The sequence below is a fragment of the Amaranthus tricolor genome, chromosome 10 (genome assembly GCF_026212465.1).
Source record: "Amaranthus tricolor cultivar Red isolate AtriRed21 chromosome 10, ASM2621246v1, whole genome shotgun sequence".
NCBI lineage: Eukaryota > Viridiplantae > Streptophyta > Magnoliopsida > Caryophyllales > Amaranthaceae > Amaranthus > Amaranthus tricolor.
Window position 1 is genome coordinate 17,261,694 of NC_080056.1, and position 21,738 is coordinate 17,283,431.

Sequence of the window (21,738 nt, forward strand, 5' to 3'; positions counted from 1 at the left end):
ATGAAATGCTTCAATGAAAGTTTATTACTTTGTAGGGTTAGTTTAATGGTTTTAGTATATATTCATGGTATTTTTACCTTTTATATTTGAAATGAACCTTCTAATAAGTGTTCTAATACCTTAATATCACAAATTCTTGTATTCAAATTTACACTTCGCTTACTCACATTCAACAATTAAGTGTATAGAAATCACATGAAAAACATGTTTGTATTTGAAGAATATGGATCATTATCCCGTCATAGTGTATTGGGGTGGGGAAGTAAGTTATACTGGATCCGATGTTGGGTATAATGGAGGATTAAATACAGTGATGTTTATCCATCGTCAAAATACGACTTTTGAGGTGTTTGTTAGCAAAGTCTATGATGTAATTGGTTGTGATCGCAACTCTTTTATGTTAAAAATGGAGATGAAATAGCCGGTGACTGGGAAAAATGTGTTAGTCCCGATTAAGAATGATGAAAGCATAAGTGCTCTTGATTATGCGGCATCACAAGCCCCTAGAACGGCAATGGAGGTTTATGTTGAATTGGTTGCAAATTTGGATAATGCGAGGGAAGTCATGACTAGCATGGAACTTCCAGAATCAGGTCTTAGTGTACGCCATGATACATTCACAGAAATGTTAAGTAACCCAAATTACGTTAATGAGCACTTAGATGAGTTTACCTCTCCAACTCATTCACGTGGCATTGGTGGTGGTGTAATGAACACCTTTTCCACGAGTCACTTGGGTAGGCTTAATGCGAACGAGGTTGACTCTTTAGATCAGGAGGATGAGCATATTGATTCTGATTCAGAAGAGGACGATGAAAGAAGAGAAGCTCTAGATGCAGCGATTAGAGATGGTGCTCCATCTCAAGATTGGCTTAGAATTGATGAGATTGATTAAAGATTGATTGATGCATGGATGACTTGGAATGATGACAACTCCATGAATGAAAATGTAGACTTTAGGATAGCGCAAGAGTTTAGCTCCTTAGACCACCTTAAGAAGAATGTTAAAGCATGGGCGATATTTAACAATAGAAACTTCCGTGTAATTGAATCGGAGCCTTCAAAGTACGTTATCCAATGCACTAATGCGGAGGATATAGGTTGTGAATGGAGGATACGAGCTGTTATGACCGCAACGGGTTCATTTAAGATTGTGCGATACAAGGGTCATAATCAAGATTGCTCAGTACATTACAGTGATGACCAGTGGTTCAATGGGAAGTCCAACCGACAATGGATCCTACCATAGTGATGTTTAAGCGAATTTTTTGGGCTTTCGGACCATCCATTAAGGGTTTTCCCCACTGTCGTCCCCTTATTTCTATAGATGGTACACATTTTTACGGAAAGTACAGAGGCACACTTATGATTGCTATGGCGATAGATGAAAATTCTCAATTGTTCCCACTTGCTTTTGCCGTTGTGGAGGGTGAGAGCAACGACACATGGAGTTGGTTCTTGGATTGTATAAGGCATTATGTCACTAAGAGGGACGGCTTATGTGTTATATCTGATCGTCACAAGGGAATTTTGCATGCAATGGATAGAGTTGGAAAAGGTTGGGAAGAGCCATTTGCATTCCATCGGTTTTGTAAACGTCATCTAGCTTTGAACTTGCATAAGAAGTTCAAAAATATAGCAGTCAAAAACTTATTTGGAAAAGCTTCTGAACAGACAAAAATTCGGAAATATAATTTCTACATGAATCGCCTTAAAGAGTTTAATGAGGACGCGTATAACTACTTAGTAGATGGTTCTATTCCTGAGCGCCAATGGACTTTGATTCATGACGGTGGGCATCGATATGGAGTGAGAACTGCAAACATGTCTGAAGCGTTCAACGGCGTTATGAAAGGGGCCAGGTCACTCCCAATCACTTCATTAGTTAGGATGACATTCTTCCGGGTAAACGAATACTTTGCCACAAGAAGGGATTTAGGGAGAAACAGATTAGACAATGGACATGTGTATGCGAAGAAACCAACTGATACGATTGATAAGAATGCTGAAAAAGCACGCTTTCATGATGTTAAGATATATGACATAGTGCGTGGGATATTTGAGGTCACCACTGGTTGTGGCAACAGGATAGCAGGAAAAGGTGGAAAATCCCACATGGTTGACCTCACAACAACATCATGCTCATGTCAGAAACCAACCATCTTCAAGTTACCGTGCTCACATGTTCTTGCAGTATGTCGAGCTCGTAACATATTGTACGATGCTTTTGTGGACCCTTCATTTCGCACTACAAAATACGTATCGATATATAAGAAGACTTTCATGCCTGTTCCAGACATGTTCACCTGCGATCCTTGGAACGGTCCTACAGTTGTTCCAGAACCCTCAACGAAGCGTGGAAAGGGTCGTCCGCGATCAACTCGTATACGGAACGAAATGGATGCACCGTTGACGCGTCCTCATAACACGTGTAGCTTTTGTGGATTTAGTGGTCATAATAAGAAAACATGCCCTCGAAGGTCAACAAAGTATGTTTTTTTTTTAATATTTTGTAATATCATGTTGATTCACCTAATATTTATATGATTTTTATAACACTTATGTATGTAACAGCGATCATGGCAATGCCGGGCCCAGTTGATCCATCAGTGCTTACGCTTCAGACAACACACGGGAGCATAGCTGCGTTGGAGGGCTCCACTGCCCAATTGGTTACTCATCCACTGGTGCGCAAAACAAAAGGGGCCGGGGGTTGTAGTGTAACAAACTTTGTATATTCTTATATGATTTGAACTTCTTGTATGACTTTCCATGATTGTAATATATCTTCGCATTATTTTCATAATTAATTTTTTCAAATCAAGCTGGTTCGTAATTGATTATTATAGAATAGATGGTATTGAACTAGTTTAATGCAGGTTGCGTTCACAATTTAAGGGAAATGAAACAAATATATATATATATATATATATATATATATATATATATATATATATATATATATATATATATATATATATATATATATATATATATATATATATAACCAACACCAAACCGCCACATGAGATGGCGGTTTGCCTTGAGCAAACCACCACTTCATGTGGCGGTTTACTGCTTAAGGCAAACCGCCATCTCAAGTGGCGGTTTGGTCTAAAAAAAAAATTAAAAAAAAATTCCACGTGGAGGGTAATGTGGGAAATACTTTCCCACATAATGCAAAGTGGGAATTAATTTTTTTTAAGCAATATTATGAGAAAAGATTCTATATTATTAGAAAGAAGCTACCATTTTTATGTGATACGGTTTAAATTTTTCACAATCTGAGATACTTAAACAATTTTTTTATGTTTACGGTGAAATTAGTAAATATTGTGACTCAAACACAGTGGAAATATTTATAGGCCAATACTTATTTTTGAACCTAAGTCGTTGTCTTCCTTTATCCACTGATATATATTTGCAACTAGTTTTAGGTTTGGACTTATTCATATACATTTTGGAAAATTATAAAACATAAAAGATAACTATTATATAACATAACTAAATATTATTAATTCTTTATTTAATTTAATTCAAGTTGTACCGAGTATTATTGTCATATTCATATTTTTGTCTAAATTTAAGTTCTAAGTCGTGTTAGTTTTGGTAATATAATCATAAATTATGTCGAAAACGGGCAAATCTAGTTTTAACTTTGATTAACCCCAAAATATTATTAAGTATATCCCAAAACCTTTACCAATTGCTTAAACATTAATCTTGTTTAGTGTTACGAATAATCAAAGTTTTTCAAATTAGTATTTTTCATATTTGATACTTATATATATTTCTTTTGTTATCATAGGTAATATTACTTTTAATTTTATCGCATAATTATTTTTTTTTTTAGCATATGAATTAAAATTCTCTCACGTTTTCACTGTTTTCTAAAAGACCAGAAATAAGGCTAATACTAAAAAATGAGTCGCGAAGATGTAGCAAAATCAAAGAAGGAACGAACAAACAAACACCATGTAGAGACAATTAGAGTACAAAAATAAAACGGCTAAAATGTTGTGTTCATTGAACTATAGCTGGATGAGAAGAGGCTAAAATCTACAAGTTGTGATGATTTTGTATGTAGTTAGGTAAATTTGTGGCTACATAGTGGAGGACAAATTGGCCAAATGTTGTCATTTTGCTTTTGGCTTTTCTTATGAAGAATAAATTATGCAAATTTTTGTGCACTAAAATGGTCCAAATTAATCCAGGCAAAATATAACAAACAAGAAAGTACAGAAAGAACATAGAACTTAAGAACATTTATAGAAGGAAGATAAATACAGATTACTAATTATATAAAATAATCTGTCCAAACATGATTTTCCCACACTTTATCCCTAATTATATAAAAACATCCATGTTTGGACACTATGACTATGCTAAAACTAAGCACAAAGTTATAAACCATTACCATAGTTACAGCCCTAAAACTTAAGAGAATTAAACCATTTAAAGCTTAGAATCAAGCAAAACTAAGCATGTTTTATTTTCGTTCATAAGTTAGTGAAAGGATCAGAGCTCTTTTTAGAAGTTTTCGACTGCCAAAACGCATGAAGAGACCGTTTTATAGAACTATGCTTCTCAGTAATGATATCCCCTCTCTGCCTCGGTACACTATTTGATCGAGCCTTAGCTCGAGAGGACTCCGTGTTAGCCATGTAACTAGGACTCGCAAAACTCGCAAACCCATTGTTCCACAAGCTTCTACTAGCAGCGTATTCATATCTCAAAGGGGTTTTAGGACTTCTTCTAGAACTTCCAAATGCTCTGGGACCAGCTGATAAAGAGGCCTGATCAGGTGGGCTAGTACTATCGGTAGTAGGGCACGCTTCCAAGGGGATTTGTAAGGATTTCAAAGAAGTAGCATCACCATCAACAGATGGGCTTGCATTGAGCTTACTTAAATCATTGATGGGGCAATATCGGGCTAGGTAATCTGATGCTGCAAAACTCCGGTTATGGTAGTCTTGGATTGTAATGTGGTGCATCGGAGTGTGCTGTCGAAAAGACTGGATTCGTGTTTTTCTGAGATTCGAGTGAGGTTTCCAGCTGTCGACTTCTAGGATTTTGTCGCACTTTTCATTCTCCGATCGAAGAATCTTGATCGGGCTATGATTGCTAAGTGTAGAGCCTGCTTCCACCCAATTATCCACCCAATTCGTAGCCGAATATTTAGTGCTGTCATTGCCTATAACCTCTCTGTTGCTTGTAGTCAAATTACATCTCTGCCAATTTAACATAATTTACATACACATAACATCAAATACGTCAATTTTCCATAACATGCATCTTAAAAAACAACAGAATACGAATCAGTAATCCGATTAGCACCTTGACGATAGGGGAATCCACAAGCTTTTCATTCCGGTCCTGTAAACGCCAAAGAAATGTCCCAAAAGAAATTCAGTCTTAGATTATGTAAGAAACAATACCTATAGGCTTGAATTTGATTTGATAGTTTTGCATATTAAATTCTTTTTGAGCTATAATAATTAGGAATTAAATTATAATAATTTTGGGTGTTTATCAATTTTTATCCAATAATCAAGCCGGGAAAGAACCTGAACGGAAAGCATAGTATAAAACAATCCAAAACAATACAAATTTAATTCATGTCTTTTTAGGTTCTATCATTTTCCAAGATCCAAAACCCCTTTTTTCATTGTTTTTTTCAATTTGTTTTTATTTAATTTGTTTTGGTGTGTCGGCGTGTCCTTCTATGTGTTCATGTAAACTCAAGACACATTGCATCTGAAAGGGACGAAGAGGTCATTGTCGGGATAAACTGCTTATCTTGATTACTTAGGTAGGGCATATTATCTGCTTAGTTTTACAGTACCACATTTCATTGCCACAATGTCATTATTAGCTTTATAGTATGGAGAGAAAATTAACAGAGGGTCTTACATGAACTGGCGAATCTATGCTTAGTGCACGATTAGCACGAGCACGATTCTGGACTCGAACCAAGGCTTGCAAGCGTCTAAGCATGTCTGTGCTTTGTTTTCTAACAAAGTGGCCTCTTACAAGAGCTTGAAGTTTAACCAATCCTTTTAGTGCCTTTAGAGCCCTCCTTGCCTTTAATACATGCCCCAAAAGTTAGATTTTTGGAATACATAAATTATTTATCAACATAATAAAGCATCCTTACATAAGTACTGTAAAGCACAGAATAATACAGTTATATCAGTACATTACACCTCAAATTCCAGAAAAATATTCTCTCAGAATCTGAAAAGTTCAAGAATTGACACAGAATTTCACAAGAATTTGAAAAAAAATATGTAGAACCAGATAGACCTACAGTCTACACTGACAAATAAAACCCATAAGGCCATATAATACTCTTAAGTTATTTCATCACTTGATTTTGACTTGAACTTAATCCGAAACCAAATGAAGTAAAAAAGACGCCCCTAGCAGCCCGGTTCACAAAATTGTTTCGGCAAAGTGAGGCCTATGGGCTGTGAGGGTATATGGAAGGGCCTGTTAGAGTATATTACACATTATCAGTTTAAGGCTTTAGTTGAGTTGGTTCTTTAACATGGTATTAGAGCCAGCGTGACAAAAGGTCACGGGTTCGAATCTCAAGCACCTCTCAGCGCTTGTGAGTATCCACACTTCTAGTCCAATGGCTCTCATGTGAGTGAGCGTGTTAGAGTATATAATATATTACGAGGCCTTAACCATCAGCTGAAGCTTTTGGTTGATTTGGTTCCTTAACAGGTCCCAAATTTCATCATAGGGATGTAATGAAGGCAAACATGTTATTACAGTGTGTTTCTGCAAGAGGCTGCTTTAAGGACTCGAACCGGTGAACTTAAAGTCACAATTGAACACAATTGAAACAGTCAGTACACCAGCTCTGATTATAGAGTGACAGTTAATAGTGAAAAGGATAGGAGTGGTTGAAATTATTGCTCTTCACACTGTAAGAAGACCTATGCAGAGTATACTTTTTTCCAGTCATTACTCCCAAAAGGGGTTAAAAGCAGCAAAAGCTTAGCTTTAAGTGAAAATAACTTTTTTACAGCACCTAAAATGGCAGTTTCTGCTTAAAGAACAGAGGAATTAGCTGTTTTCTAGATGAGCCATTTACAAATCGTATAGTATAAACTAGTATATTCTTATTTAGATTATAATGAACTTTATTAAAATGGGTCACATATAATTGGTGATCCAAATTGATGTAACCTCTCGGGTATCTCTATGAGGGGTAAGTTTGCGTAAATCTGACAACCCAAACTGCACATCGTTGATAATATAAAATTAGTAGGAGCTAAAATACAATGCACAAAGAAGACAAAAAAATTAAAATCATTTCTTTTTCACCCCATTTATTAGCTTATGATGTGATCAAAAGGTCCCAAACTTGGTGTGCACTACCAATTGAACCAATTTAAAGCGAAAAAGACTGAAATATACAAATTAAACTAGGGTAGATAGACAGACAAAAGGACCACTAAATCATACATGAATTAGTATGGCTTTTGTGTGATTGAACCATTTTCAGAGGTTTAATATCATAATGAAAGGTCGTATGTCACTTGTTTATGATGCTCTAATGACCTCCCCGCAAAAACCCCAATGACAAATGTCGATTGTTAATCTAAAATGACCCTCAAGAACGTATGTATAGTCGACTCCTCATGCACAAAAAAGGTTAAGTTTACAAGAAAACAAGCTCCTTTAAGGTCTTGTTTCAAAATAAAGTACATAATAACATTTACAAATAACACATGCGAGTTATCAATATCCATATAAGTTAAAAGGGACAAAATTATTCTCTCACTAGTTAGTCGTCTACTACACTTGAAACAAAGTTTACAAAAAACAAACCATAAAAACTTCGATGCGTAAATCTTCTTTTTAATTCAGAGCAAACAAACTAGCAACAGGTATCGAAAATTAAGGAGTGGCTAGAACTATAATTGATAAGGGCTTATGGAGAAAAGAGGCCCACAACACGAGGTAAAAGTCTTTATTATTGTATGAACATTCAACTCAACACATATTCTTATGATCAAAATAACGTGTATCGAAAATTAAAGGGTGGCTAGAAATACAATTGATAAGGGCTTATGTAGAAAAAGGCCCAAAACACGAGGTAAAAATGAATTATTGTATAAATAAACACTCAACTTAATACATATTGTTACCATCAAAATAACGAGTATGTTTTTTCAATGTGTATATAAATTATTTTTTTTATCTATCTAGTCAAAATCGAAATTGCTTTCAATATTAATAGAGACTAGTTTAGGGTATTAATTATATACTCAATTGATTATCATACCTATATGCATGGATTGTTCATTAAAACATAGCAACTTACTAGAAGTATTATATGCTTGAAGTAGAAGCTAAGAAATTGGTACATTGTAGAGTCTAAGAATAGTTAAACCTTGGTACCCAATTTACATTACCAATACTAGGGAATTGAATATCACAGCCACAGAAACCAGATCGGTCCCATAACCCCAAAAACTCAAGCTTTTGTAAGTATCCCAAACAATGGTAGTAAATTTGTGGTATGGGTCTATGAGACTCTTTGTGAAAATGGCCTGTCATCTTTTCTAAATTACCATTTTACCATTTTGTAGACAAAAAGTAGTATGACTTTCTTTATTCAAAACATTATCACGTGTGACACCAATAAAAAATAAAAAAATAAAAAAATAAAAAAATAAAAAAAAAAGAAAATTATATTTTTGAAAAGAAAGCCAAAATTAAGGTCAAAGTCATTTGACCAAGGCAACTAGTATTCATACACTTTTAACTAATTTAGTACTTCTTCCGTTCCATAATAACATTTTTCCTTACAACATGTCACACCCAATAGCAAGTATTATGAAACGGAAAAAGTAATTTATCTAATAGAAGTACTCCTATGAACTAAAAAATCATTTGAAATATAGTTGGTAACAATTTATATTTTTGTTTCTTTTAACTTTTATATTTTATGTATAATGTTGTATAAATAAGAGAAATAAAAATTTAAATCTACCTAGATATGATTCAGATCATAAAACTTAACAACCAAGTTGAATTAAAATACATTGAGATAAGTGCATTCGGCCCACTCTATTGTACTAATTTGGATTTGGATGTGGTCCAAATTACATTTGTTAGGATGTTTATTAGTTGAAACTAATAGTCAAATAATAATATTTATTTAATTATATGATAATAAGAAAGTTGATTTTTTGATTAAAACAGTATAAAGGCTGATCAAAAGTTTAAAAGAAAGTGTGCAGAGAAAGAAAAGGTACCCATCTTAGTGAAGCAAAGGTTAATGACTGCATATGAACTTTATTCACTATAATGCATCACATTTATGTAGCTTAATTAAGTCCATAACATGCACCCTTAATCAATATTTAAATCATTTGTAATTAGCAAAACTCCAAATAAATCTAAGGATCTAAATTTAATCATCATTCCATTTTTAATGCTATTAATCTAAATTTAATCATCATTCCTTTAATTAAGATGATCAATCCTTAAAAAAGGTGGTTTGTTAGACTATTAATCTAGGATTTGTTCTCAATTAGACTATACTAGGAATTCAACATAACAAAGCACCAACTATTTAGCAATGGTTTGTTACTTCATTTTAATATAAACTACATGGTAGACGTTGACACGAAAATCAAGAAAGCATGTATGACAAAACAAAAATATTATTAAAAAATAAGTATACTTGATCTCGATAATAATTTTATAAGACTTTATCGGTTAAATTAGCTTGACTTTGATATAGTAAACTTCCATTTGGTCATGAATTTTACCCAAGTCCTTTATAAGCTTAACGAGTATGAAAAATTGAAAATGCTACTACGAAATAACCTGAGCCATGCCGTATGGTACAGGGGACTAATTATTTATGAAAGCAAAAGCAATTGTGATAGGTCCACTAATAACTTGATCATGTTAACACATTGATTCCCACTAACTTACTAAACACTATTTCCTCTAAAGAGACATATAAAGAAACAAAATATAGGTGGATTTTAAGACTTAAGGGCCTTACTCTTTTACTTGGAAGGAAGTAAGGTATTTATTGTCAAAATATTTTTTTTTCTTGTTTTTTTTTTTTTTTTGTTTGAGAATGAGTACAATTTTAACTTGGAAGGAAATAGTGTAAATTGTTAAAATATTTCTTCTTTCAGCTCACGAATCTATATAATTAACACATTTTTATAATTAATTACTTTAAAATTGTAATTAATCATTTTAAAATATTAAAGGTATCTCACCGTGAGACCTGTTCACAATAATATGTGTAAACCATTTTATACATAAACCCATCATTAAAATTTGGAAATTTAGTAGGACATTTCACAAGACTAATAGAAGTAGTATTATGTTTATAAAAGAATGCAATGCATAGTAATTATATAGTTTTTGTTGTCATTAAGAAAAAGAAGTGGGCCATATCATCAATTTGAATCTTTTAAAATCTTTTCACTATTCTTTTTTTGTTCAAATGGGTGAATTTTTTTAACTTGAAAGTAGGAAAATGAGTATAAAATTAAATTACTAAATCAACAAAAAATATTCTTCAATACACTTAAAATATACTAACAAAATAAATTAATGATAAAAATTAGATAAAAGATTGGACTAAAACATTATTAGATTATAAAACAAAAAAATTTGACTTTTGAGTATCAATATGTATGAAATTTACTTTCTAAGTTATTTTTACTTAAATATGGAGTATTATATTATATTTCTATATATTTAGAGAACATAGAAACAAATGGCCAGGTAGGAATAACATTTATTAAGATTCTTGGAACTCATGAACAAAGTTGTCAAAAACCTCAAAAACATGTAAATTAGCAAATCACCATTCACCATTAATGAAAACACATCTTCATAAGTAGTAATTAGCAAAATTTTCTCAAATATGCCAAACTTCACCGACTTAATCCAAGTCAAAACAATCACTTCACATACCCAACAAACAGTACAAATGCATAATATTAAGATCAATATACTTACTAAATATATTTCATACATATAATATTGGAAAATAAAAATAATATTCTCTCATATTTAATATTATTGTTCATTTAATTTTTTAATAATTAATTACTCTTAATTTATATTTTATTATTAATATATTGGTTAACAAGTGAAATCTTATTTGAATCATTGTAATGTAACTTTTATTTAAACCAATATTTTATAATTTTTAATTAAACGCAATTTAAGATATTTATGATTGAGTATGTATATTAGCAAACGTGAACAAATTAAATGAGACAATAATAGTGAACAAGGAGTAGCTTGGAGGAAATTTGTGTAGCAATAGCCCATCTTATTTTATCAAAAGTTACTTTATTGATATAAAATTGTTTTCTAATTTGGTTTTTTGGCAAGTATTCATCAATCTTTTTTAATTTGTAATTTATTATTAATATAAATGTTAAAATATAATCAAATGAGATTTTTAATTTGTAATTTATTATTAATGTAAATGTTAAAATATAATCAAATGAGATATTGTCAAATGGAAAAATAGGTTTGTACACAGGAGGAATATAATTCGTGAATATAGGTAGACGATTAGATGACTATCGAATCGACGCATCCTATAATAATCGATCTGGATCAATAATATATAAATTTCAGGATTCTATATCATATCATTAATCCTCTATAAACCAAATATAATTTTTATTACAAAATTAAGGAGTCATATTAATTTGTAAATCTCAAATTGTATAATGATGTAATATTTAGTAAATAAAAAAAATAAAAATAAAAATAACGAAAACTAACCAGGTAACCTCGAAAAGCGGACTGAATCTTAACAGCAGCTAAAAACTCTAACGACCACCTTCTACTAATCTGTCCTGTTGGTGAGAGTCCATTTGTGGTGAGGCGGACAACCTCTGCCGCCGCTTGTGCCGCCGCAAGAGCAGCTTCTGCAACGGCTGCAGTCGCGGCAGCCACCGCTATTGCATGCTTGTTAGCGTCATCAACGTTGCTGTTATTGATGAGTTGTTCGGTGAATGTGGTGGTTATAGAAGAAGTGGAGAGGTTTTTGAGGTGGCGATTGCGACGGCGAAAGAGTTTGTTAAACCATTTAGAAGGGCGGTTAGACATTGTCATTGATGAAGGTATTGTTCATGTCATGGTAAAGATGATGGGATGGAATAAGAATGGTGAAGAGAATTATGAAGGACAGAGTAAAAGAAATAAGATGAGCGTTGATGGGTTAATTAGTTTGTTATATGGAGAGTGAAATGTGGAGGTTGTTTTCTGTTATAAGGTTGTGGAGGTAAAATAGTGAAATGAGGGATTGGATTGACCCCACTTTTATAGTTGAAATATTCAACTCAAACTATGGAATCATTACTATTATATTTTATCATTTATCAATTATTTTTTTACTAATTGTTTAATGAGTAGTACTTTGTTAAAGCTAATATAAATTGAGGTTGTTTGGTAATATTTAATAAGCAGTACTAATTGTCTTAGATTACTAACGTTCCGCTTAGTTTACCTTTTAGTGTCCTTAATCTCGTTTCCTTTTTATTAGTTATTTATTTTCTTTTATAGTGGTTCTACTTTTATTTTTATAGACCTTTAAGTTATGTATCAAGTATAATCACGTCTCTTTATCTTCCTCGAGCCGGGAGGACTCCTTTGGCCACACTCTCCTTTATGGGTATGAGTTGCCGCCGTCTTTCCCTCGCAGGACCCTGGCCTTAGTTTACTATGAGCGTGATATACTGGGTAGGATGATGATGATGATGATGGGTGGATTAAAGGCATCAAAAAGTTAAAAGTCAAAATCGTCAATTAAATATTTAAGAGCATAAAAATGGTTTAGGGCAAATTATAAAGATAACAACCCAACACTTAATAAGGGTATAAACGTCAAAATGGTAAATTAAACGGAAATTGTCAAAAATTTAACGGAGAATGTTATGACAGTTATATAATGCATAAACTGGATGCTACCACGTGAAAAAATCTTACAAAAATGCTACCCTCGTATTTCATGAAAGTTTGATGTTATCATGTGGAAATTCTCTAATTTTAATTTTGGGATGTTTTCAACTAAGTATCAATATATGATTGGTATTTGGCACTCTTGATAAAAAAATCAAAAGTATTAGACTAGGAATATAGCTGAATAAAGTTTGGCCTAAACTGCAAATTGAACTGGATCAAACCGTATTCTTAGTATATTTAGTCTAGTCTTCGATCTAAACAATATGATCTGATTTTTTTCAAAAAGAATTATGATTCTCGTTCTTGTCCTGGTTTTTATTTTTCAGACTATACTAGATAGACCAGACCGCAAACTATACTATTACCCAAAATCAAAATTTTTTTAAAAAAAGTAGGTTGGTACCCTGATATTCAATATGTATGTAGTTATTTATATAGTTATATATACCTGAATGATGTTGATGCAATTAACTAATTACAAATTATTATATTTAGTGATTGTTGGTACGAAATATATACATAAACACATGTATCAATTTGGAAAAAATATAATATAAAAAATTGTAAGTCGGACCATATTAGACCATTGTAGAACAGTTTGATATGGTCCGATCTATCTTTGATATGGTCCGATCTTGTAACATAAACAGTTTGATCCAGTTTAGAAAATTTCCAAAGCGGAATTTTTAGCTTGGTATGATTTTAATGTTAGATCAAACCTAGCCATACCATGTGCACCCCTAACTTTCCATAACCATTAACTTTTCTTGAACACAAATTCTTAATTAAGTTGATTCAATATATATTTATAACCTAATTAAGTGACTACTCATAATCGTAAAGTGATTATTTACTGTTCAAAAATTATCGTTCTTTATAGTTTTAGACTAATTACACAATGTATTAATTTTGTTGTATAATAACAAGTGTTAGCTTATTAGAGGGTCTGTTATTTGTCTTTTTTTTTTATTGGTAGAAATTAATAGCATTAAGATGATTGTCACATGTCCTTTTGTTATTGGATTATAAATGTTATCAATTATATTTTTAAACTTACCAAAATTAATGCTTTGCATTTTAGAAAAAAATTATAATGTATTAATAGAGATAATAAATTATCGTTAGGTATATTCTATATGGTAGCAATATACTTTTATGAAACGCCAGTGATAAAAAATCTTTAAATAAATTCCATAAAATAACATTGTAATGTTGTACTTAAAGCTACGGTAACATTAATGGGCTAAAAATGTTTAATTGATTGTTATGTTGTGAAATATCTTAGGGATATTTTATATGGTAGCTAGCAACATACTTTTATGAAATGCTAGTGGTAGCAAATCTTAACTATAGAATGCACTATAGATTTAAGAAAAGAAGACAAGAGCAAATAAGATATTTCACAACTTAACGGCCAATTAAATGTTTTTAGCCCATTAACGTTACTATAGCTTTAAGTACAACAATGCAATGTTATTATGTGGAATGTTTTTAAAAATTTGCTACCACGTAAAAATACGTTGCTATCATATAGAATATTCTTTACAGTTATTCCAATTATAGTATGATTATTTTGAAATTGGAAAATTAACTGATAAATATACAAATAAAACATATGTATTGTAATTACAATCATTCAACTACAATTAATTATTCAATATAGGAAATTACAAGAATTACAAAACTATTAGAAATGGATTATAGTTATTGATAGAGATCATAATATACATCTATTCCAATTATATTGTGATTATTTCAAAATGAGAAAATTCACTATCAGCCTATTACAATCAATTTTGCCAATTAGGAAACTACAAGAATTATACAATTTTCAGAAATGATAAAAATTGTTCTTTTAAATTGAAATGAAATAAAATAAATTAAACTGATAATTAAATTAATCATTCACATTGTTAAATCAATTATAATTACAATTTTGAATTTTGGAAAAAATAACAAGAATAAAAAACTGAGCAGCAAATATCGCAACATACAATTTAATAATTAAAATGAGTCAAATACATTATGCAAGCCACCATGTATAGGGGAAATTTTGACATTTTATTTTTTATTTTAAAATAAATGTCAAAATCTTAAAATGAATAATTGAGAAAAGTAATGAAAAGATCCTAATATCCCTAAACCGCCCTTAGAACTAAGCTTGTTGAATACTCCTAATATCATCAACTTGAACATAGTTCTCAAATTAGAGGTATCCTAAAAAGGTATATTAATTTTTTTTTTTAATTAAGTGATCGAACATTCAAAAGTGATAAATGTTTTCACTTTGGTCGTAGTTTTTTTAAGTTTTAAATAGTATTTGCAAGCGCCGATTAAAGTTATAATAACTAATGTAATTGCCTTTAAAAAATATTTTAATGTTCATACAACTATTTTTCATGACATATGTACTTTAAATATCAATTTTTATGTCAATTTATAATGTACGGCTAAAATATATAAGTTATTCTTATGAGAGACCGTATTTTAAAGAGACATCTCAAAATAAGGAGCCCAAATTTTTATCTTTTCTTTTTAATTTGTATTAATTGAGCTATTTATCCCATTTATTTAATGTGTCTCCGGAAAAAACGGTCTCTCACAACAATCTGCGAAAATATACCCAAAACAAGATTAGAATGTTAAATGAATATAGAGGTGTTCTCCCATAAATCAAAGTTTGTAATTGTTGCTTTGGGTTTAGAATAGTTTTCAAAGTTAGCAAACGTGTAGTATACGAAAGCGACAGCTTGATGGTAAACATGGAGTTCACACCTAGCAATTTGAGGCCTCGATTCGATTCCCTATACATTCACTTCACTCCACGTTACTCGTCACTTCCTCTTCCACTTCCAGGTGATCTTACCTTCCTATCTATACATTACATTACATTATACTTAATCAAAATACTGTTCACATAAGTAAATTCAAAAAGTGATGAGTTGTTAACTTCTTTAGAAATGATTTTCCTTTATTTATTAAAAGTGATGTCATATTTGATAATAAAGTGTATGAGAAATATGTGACTTATTATTATATTAACTTTTATTAAATTGTTTGAGTGAGATGCTTGTGACTTTTCATTAATCAATACATAATAATAATTTATTAGCTTTCATTTTAAAAACCAAAATATTTATTTACTGTAATAATAATTTGCATCGCTAACTTTCATTTTGAAAACAGAAAATAATAATTTGTACCTAAAATCTTATAGTGGTCAATAAAATTTAAATAAAAGTAACATTATTTAACATCATACATAACTTATAAAAAAGTATTTTTAAAATCAAAAACAAATTAAATATTAGCTATTATATGCTATTAATAATTCATTGAAAATTAATAACCAATAATTTACAATTTATTTTCTTTATTTTTTTAAAATAATAAAAAAAATAAAATGAAAAAAAATCGTGCATTGGATTATCTAGTTATAGTTAAATGTAAACTTAAATTTAACAAACCTTCCTCAATGAATGTTAATCCACGACCATGGCAGCACATATAGGTATTAATAGTTTTTTTGGTAAAGAGCATCCATGCATTGATATAACATTTTAAAAATAAGTTTTAAGGACAATTTTCCTAAATCTTGGGCAAGAATGAGAATAGATGATTATTTAATGACCTTCTAAGATTTATGTACTTGGTTAAAACTATTTATGTTTTATTTATATGTAACTAGCTATTAAACACCATGTAACTAATTAAATCAAGTACTTTTCCCAAAAAAACTTCTTAATTACTAAATAAATGACATTCTTTTAAATTGCTAAACGTATTAGTTTATGAGTTGGGTAAATAAAATTGTTATTCTTAAATCATGTAATTACTATATATGTAAAATATTATTCTTATTTAATTTGGGTGAAAAATTATTCGGGATAAATAGTTTGAGGATAATATGGGAAGAATAATTTAATATTAGGGTTTGGGATCAAGCAAAAGGAAATTTTTGGGAAGAATGGGAAAAACATGTTTAACTAGAATAGTTGATATGGGAGTAAATTAGTTAGACATCCTTGAAGTTAGTGGGACACGTGTTGAGTACTAAGGCAAGAAGCGTCATTTTGAGAGTTAAACAGGTTAGTAAGAGGAGAGATAAAGATTGGACACGTTAAAACATTAACAATTTGGGCATGCAAAGAAATTTTTAGGATTGTTAAAAGTCAGTTAAACATTCTTTACACCAATTGATAGACTATAAATACTGCAAAAGAGACACATAATTGAGGTAATTAGTTTCTCTCTACAAAAAATATATTTGAACAAAATCTCAAAAATCTTTAATACTTAAGCCTTTAAGATAATTGTTTTCAGGCACTCACATTAATCTTCAAAAGAACATTAAAAGAAGATTAAATATGTTATTAATAAACTTTTGACAATCCTTTTTCCACAAAGGCCTCACGCCAGGACAAATTCTTAAGTAGTTATCCACCTTGTTGCCACAGTGCACTTGGAAGGACCTATTAGGAAATTCGTTTCATCTAGATACTAATTAAGCATCGAAGTAGGTTCCCGGAAAATCATTCCTAGCCCTACTAATCCCTTGTTTGTTTTTTAGTAACTCAGGCATTTTCAGAGTGGTCTTATTGTATAACTTAGCAAGATAGCAAGAACAAATTTCCAGATCCAATATTAAGTTCTGATTAAAGACATTCAATAAGCTAATCAGGGATTGTTTCGTTTTAGTAATTGTTTTCATAATCAGACAGGAACAATTTGGCGCTAGAAGGAGGGCATGTTTTTCTTTCTTAGCCAAAAAGTTACTTTAAGAATTTTCACTAAGAAGATGCCAAATCACTCGAGAATTTAGAGCCAGAAAATCGGCCAATTTGGAGAAACTCAACATCACAAAAGTAGAATGCAGAGACAAAGGTCGACAGAAAATAATAACATGGTTAAGAGAATAATTGATGAAAGACGTTTCGAGAGAAAATCACAAAGTTTTCAAAGAGATCAACGTAACTCATCATTATCCAAAGTAAGGGAATCTACTCTTGATCAACAGCAGGAGATGATTACTACAAACCCACCGCGGTTTACATTAACTACAAATGCTTTGGTCTAGCTAGCAACTGCATTGGAAAATGCAATAAAATATGGAAGGGAAAATGTTACTCCATCACAAGGAAAGCATGCTTCAAGTCAGAAAGAGCAGGTTCAAGAAGATGAAACATACATCCCTCAAAAGAGTCACTGAGAAAAAACAATGGAGTCTCCTTATCAACATTCCTAGAAGAAGAATCATTCAGAAGATATAAGGAGATCTAAACTAGAGAAAAAATATGGTTGGTCTCCATCGAACCCAGGTTTCTCATCAACGGGAGGTATCCATACACAAGGGAATCAAGGAAAATTGAAAAAACTGAAAGAAAGTTAGTTTTGAGCAGACTGGGAAAACAAACTTGGAAGGTAGGGGTATGTTACACTGGAACCCTCTAGACTTATATAAAGATTCAAGAAGGAGAAGTTGAATCAATGCAGGTGGAGAAAAACGTTCAACCAGAAGCATGGTTATTAAAATCACGATTCTGATCCACGATTCTACGATTTCACGATCCAAAAACAAGCGCGCGATTAGAATGGTTGGTAGAATCATGTGTTGGTAGAATCTTACGATTCTAATTACAATAAAATTTGTAGAGGTAAAATCATAACACGATTCTATGATTGTACGATTTAGCGATCTGATTTTACAAATTTATTCTTAATGTATATTAATTTTTCTTATGTGTCATCTTTCATTAATTTTTCTTTTGATTTAATGATTGAACCTCTCCTTTATCAGTATAAAGATTCAAAATAAGTAATAATTGTTTATCCATTTCATTCTTAAAACTAAATTGAATGAAACTTTAATTCATAAACTTAAAATTTTGAGATGAATAATTATAATTAAATGGCAAATTTAGATTTATTGTAGAATCTTACGATCCTACGATTTGATTCTACCGATTCGATTCTACCTCTCAAAATGATTCTAATTAGAATCCCAATTTTAACAACTTTGGCCAGAAATTCATTCCATTAAAGGAAAATCACTTCGCATGTCAAGCCTACCACAAAAATTCCTAGAGAATAAAAAAAATACGATTTTTTGGGAAAACACCCTTCGTACCAACAATGTAGGATCGCCCGCAAAAAGAGTCAAATTCCCAGCTCACCTAACATACAAGGAGAAACTTTACCAAATACCCATCTCTTAGCATAACAATAAGACGGACATGGACAGTCATATTAATGACAGTTAGTGAAAGAATTTCATCTTGACCTTGACTGCTATTGTTAAGAAATGGGTACAAAGCCAGCCCGATGGGTCAATATCATGTTTTGATGAACTGGTTGAAATGTTTAAAAGCCATATCTCATCTAGAATAGCCAAAACGAAACAATCAATTGAAATGATGACCATCAGGCAAGAAAATATATGAGTCCTTGAGGAATTATATGTCAAGGTTTGATACAGAGAGTCTCCAGGTGTTAAACCTAGAGTACACATTTTGACATTTTCCTTTAGGCAAAGGCTTAACTCTGATAGGCCAAAAAGTAAACCGCTAAAATTCATCTATCAATGGTCCTATCTGAAAATAATGAAAGAGGTTAGAGAGTATGCATAATCTCATGTGGACGTTGAAGATTTCAAAGTTATTACTAGAGGATTACATCAAGGATAAGGAAGCAAAGCCCCAAAAAAAACAAAAAAGCAAGCTGATAAAGGGGACAGGGGAAACAAAATGGGTAAGGACAAAAGACTTTGATGAACCAAGTCTACATAATTACACAAAGTATACTCCTTTGAAAGAGTCATGAACAAAGATTTACAATTTGCATAAAGTTGTTGCTAGGTGGCAGCGCCTAGTACAAAGAAAGATGGTAGGGTAAAATCCAGATGCTTACTGTAAGTTTCATGAATGTTCAGGAAAAAACATAGAAGATTTGATCTAGAAGGGATATTTTAAGCAATACAAACAGGGAGAGGAGACTAAAAAAACACAACAATCTAGTGGTAAAAAAAGGAAGGAGGAATCAACCAAAAACGATGATGAGCCAGTGTAGAAGAAAAAGAAAGATATCTTTGTCATTTTTTAGAAATCTGAGGGAATAATGGATTCAAAAGCTCATCTGAGAGTAGCCATATGTCTTAGATGAAAGTTGATGGAAGTCACTAAACAAAGGGAGCCACTACCCATGCTAGATATGACCTTTACAAGGGAAGATTGCAGAGGTATATCCTATCCACATTTTGATCCTTTAGTTATGATTATATACATAGCTGATCAATTTGACCATAGAGTGCTGCTGGATAGTGGTGCTGAATAACGTGATTTGCAAATCTTGCTGGCATTAGATGGATCTGGAAGACAAAAATCTCAAAAGGTCATCTACTCCCATCGTTGAATTTTCTGGAGAGATATTTCAAGCGGAAGGGAAAGTAATACTTCTAGTTACAATTATAGATGAACTAGGGTTTACGATAATAGTCCCTCAGGAACTCTATGTAATAGATGCTCCAACCAGATACAACTATATTTTGGGAAGAAAATTCACACCGGCAATAACTAGAACCCTATCAACTCACCAGCAAACCTTACTTTTTGTTGGTCAAGATGGGAGGGTTGGGAGAGCCAGAGTGAACCATGGAATGGCAAGGTCATACAATTTGATAAATAAAAAAAGTGCAGGATCACGAAAAGAGAAAGAGCCAGAAAAAGCAGTTGAAAAAGAAGATAAGAGGCCATCTAAGAAATCCAAACTTGTTGCATCATCATCAGGATCTGGAGAGCAAAACAAGTTAAAATAGATCCCTGACCATATGAGGATGAGAATGTCAAAAAGCGCACCTTTGATGGAGATAGATCAACAGAACATAGAAGAGGTCCCATAAGTTGAAGGAACAAAAAAACAGTGAGGATTGCAAAAGATCTGAATCCTCAAATATGTCTTCATCTAATCCACAAACTCCAATAAAATACTGATCTATCCGCATATTCAACAACAAATATTCTTGGGATTGACCCAGAGATTGTTACACTTAAGCTGAATGCGTATGAAGGAACTAAGCAAGTGAAGTAGAAGAAAAGGAACTTCGGGTTGGAGAAAGATAAAATCATAAAAGAAGTTCAAAAGTTACTGGATGTAAGAATTATTAAAGAATGCCTTTACCTAGAATGGCTAGCAAATGTTGTTTTGGTGAAAAAATCGCAGCTAGGAAATGGAGAATGTGTATATATTTCACTAGTTTAAATAGATGCGGTCCGAAAGCTTTTTATCCTTTACCTTGGATAGATCAGCTAGTTGATTCATCAACTAGGTATGCATTATTATGTTATATGGACGCATTTTCTGGCTATCATCAAATTTTCATGGACCCTGTTCATAAAGAAAAAACAACATTTATATGCTCAGCAAGGATGTTTTGTTACGTTATGATGCCATTTGGTTTGATGAATGTTGGGGCAACCTATCAGAGGTTGATGGATAGAATTTTTAAGTATCATATAGAGGAAGAAATTTAGAAGTCGATGTAGATGATTCAATTACAAAAAGTAAAATAGAAGGAGAGATGATACAAGACATCTAAGAAACTTTTGATGATATGAGAAAATATAAGATTAAACTTAATCCCATAAAATGTGATTTTGGGCTTAGGTCTGAGAAAATCTTGGGGTATTTAGTCAGCCAAAGAGGAATAGATGCAAATCCAGGGAATGTTTAGGCTGTTTTTAATGTTGTTGAACCAAAAAAGCA

At 31.8% G+C, this 21,738-nt stretch overlaps 1 protein-coding gene across 1 annotated transcript; it reads right to left on the minus strand.

Annotated features, from left to right (window-relative positions):
- Positions 1-4,039: 4,039 nt before the first annotated feature.
- Positions 4,040-12,301, minus strand: LOC130825973 (protein IQ-DOMAIN 24-like). The gene is made up of 4 exons (XM_057691437.1): positions 11,800-12,301; positions 5,914-6,084; positions 5,338-5,376; positions 4,040-5,231 (listed from the first exon to the last, which is right to left on the minus strand). Exons 1-4 carry the CDS (start codon positions 12,130-12,132, stop codon positions 4,500-4,502), a joined length of 1,275 nt encoding a protein of 424 aa, XP_057547420.1. The 5' UTR covers positions 12,133-12,301; the 3' UTR covers positions 4,040-4,499.
- Between the last annotated feature and the right edge of the window lie 9,437 nt (positions 12,302-21,738).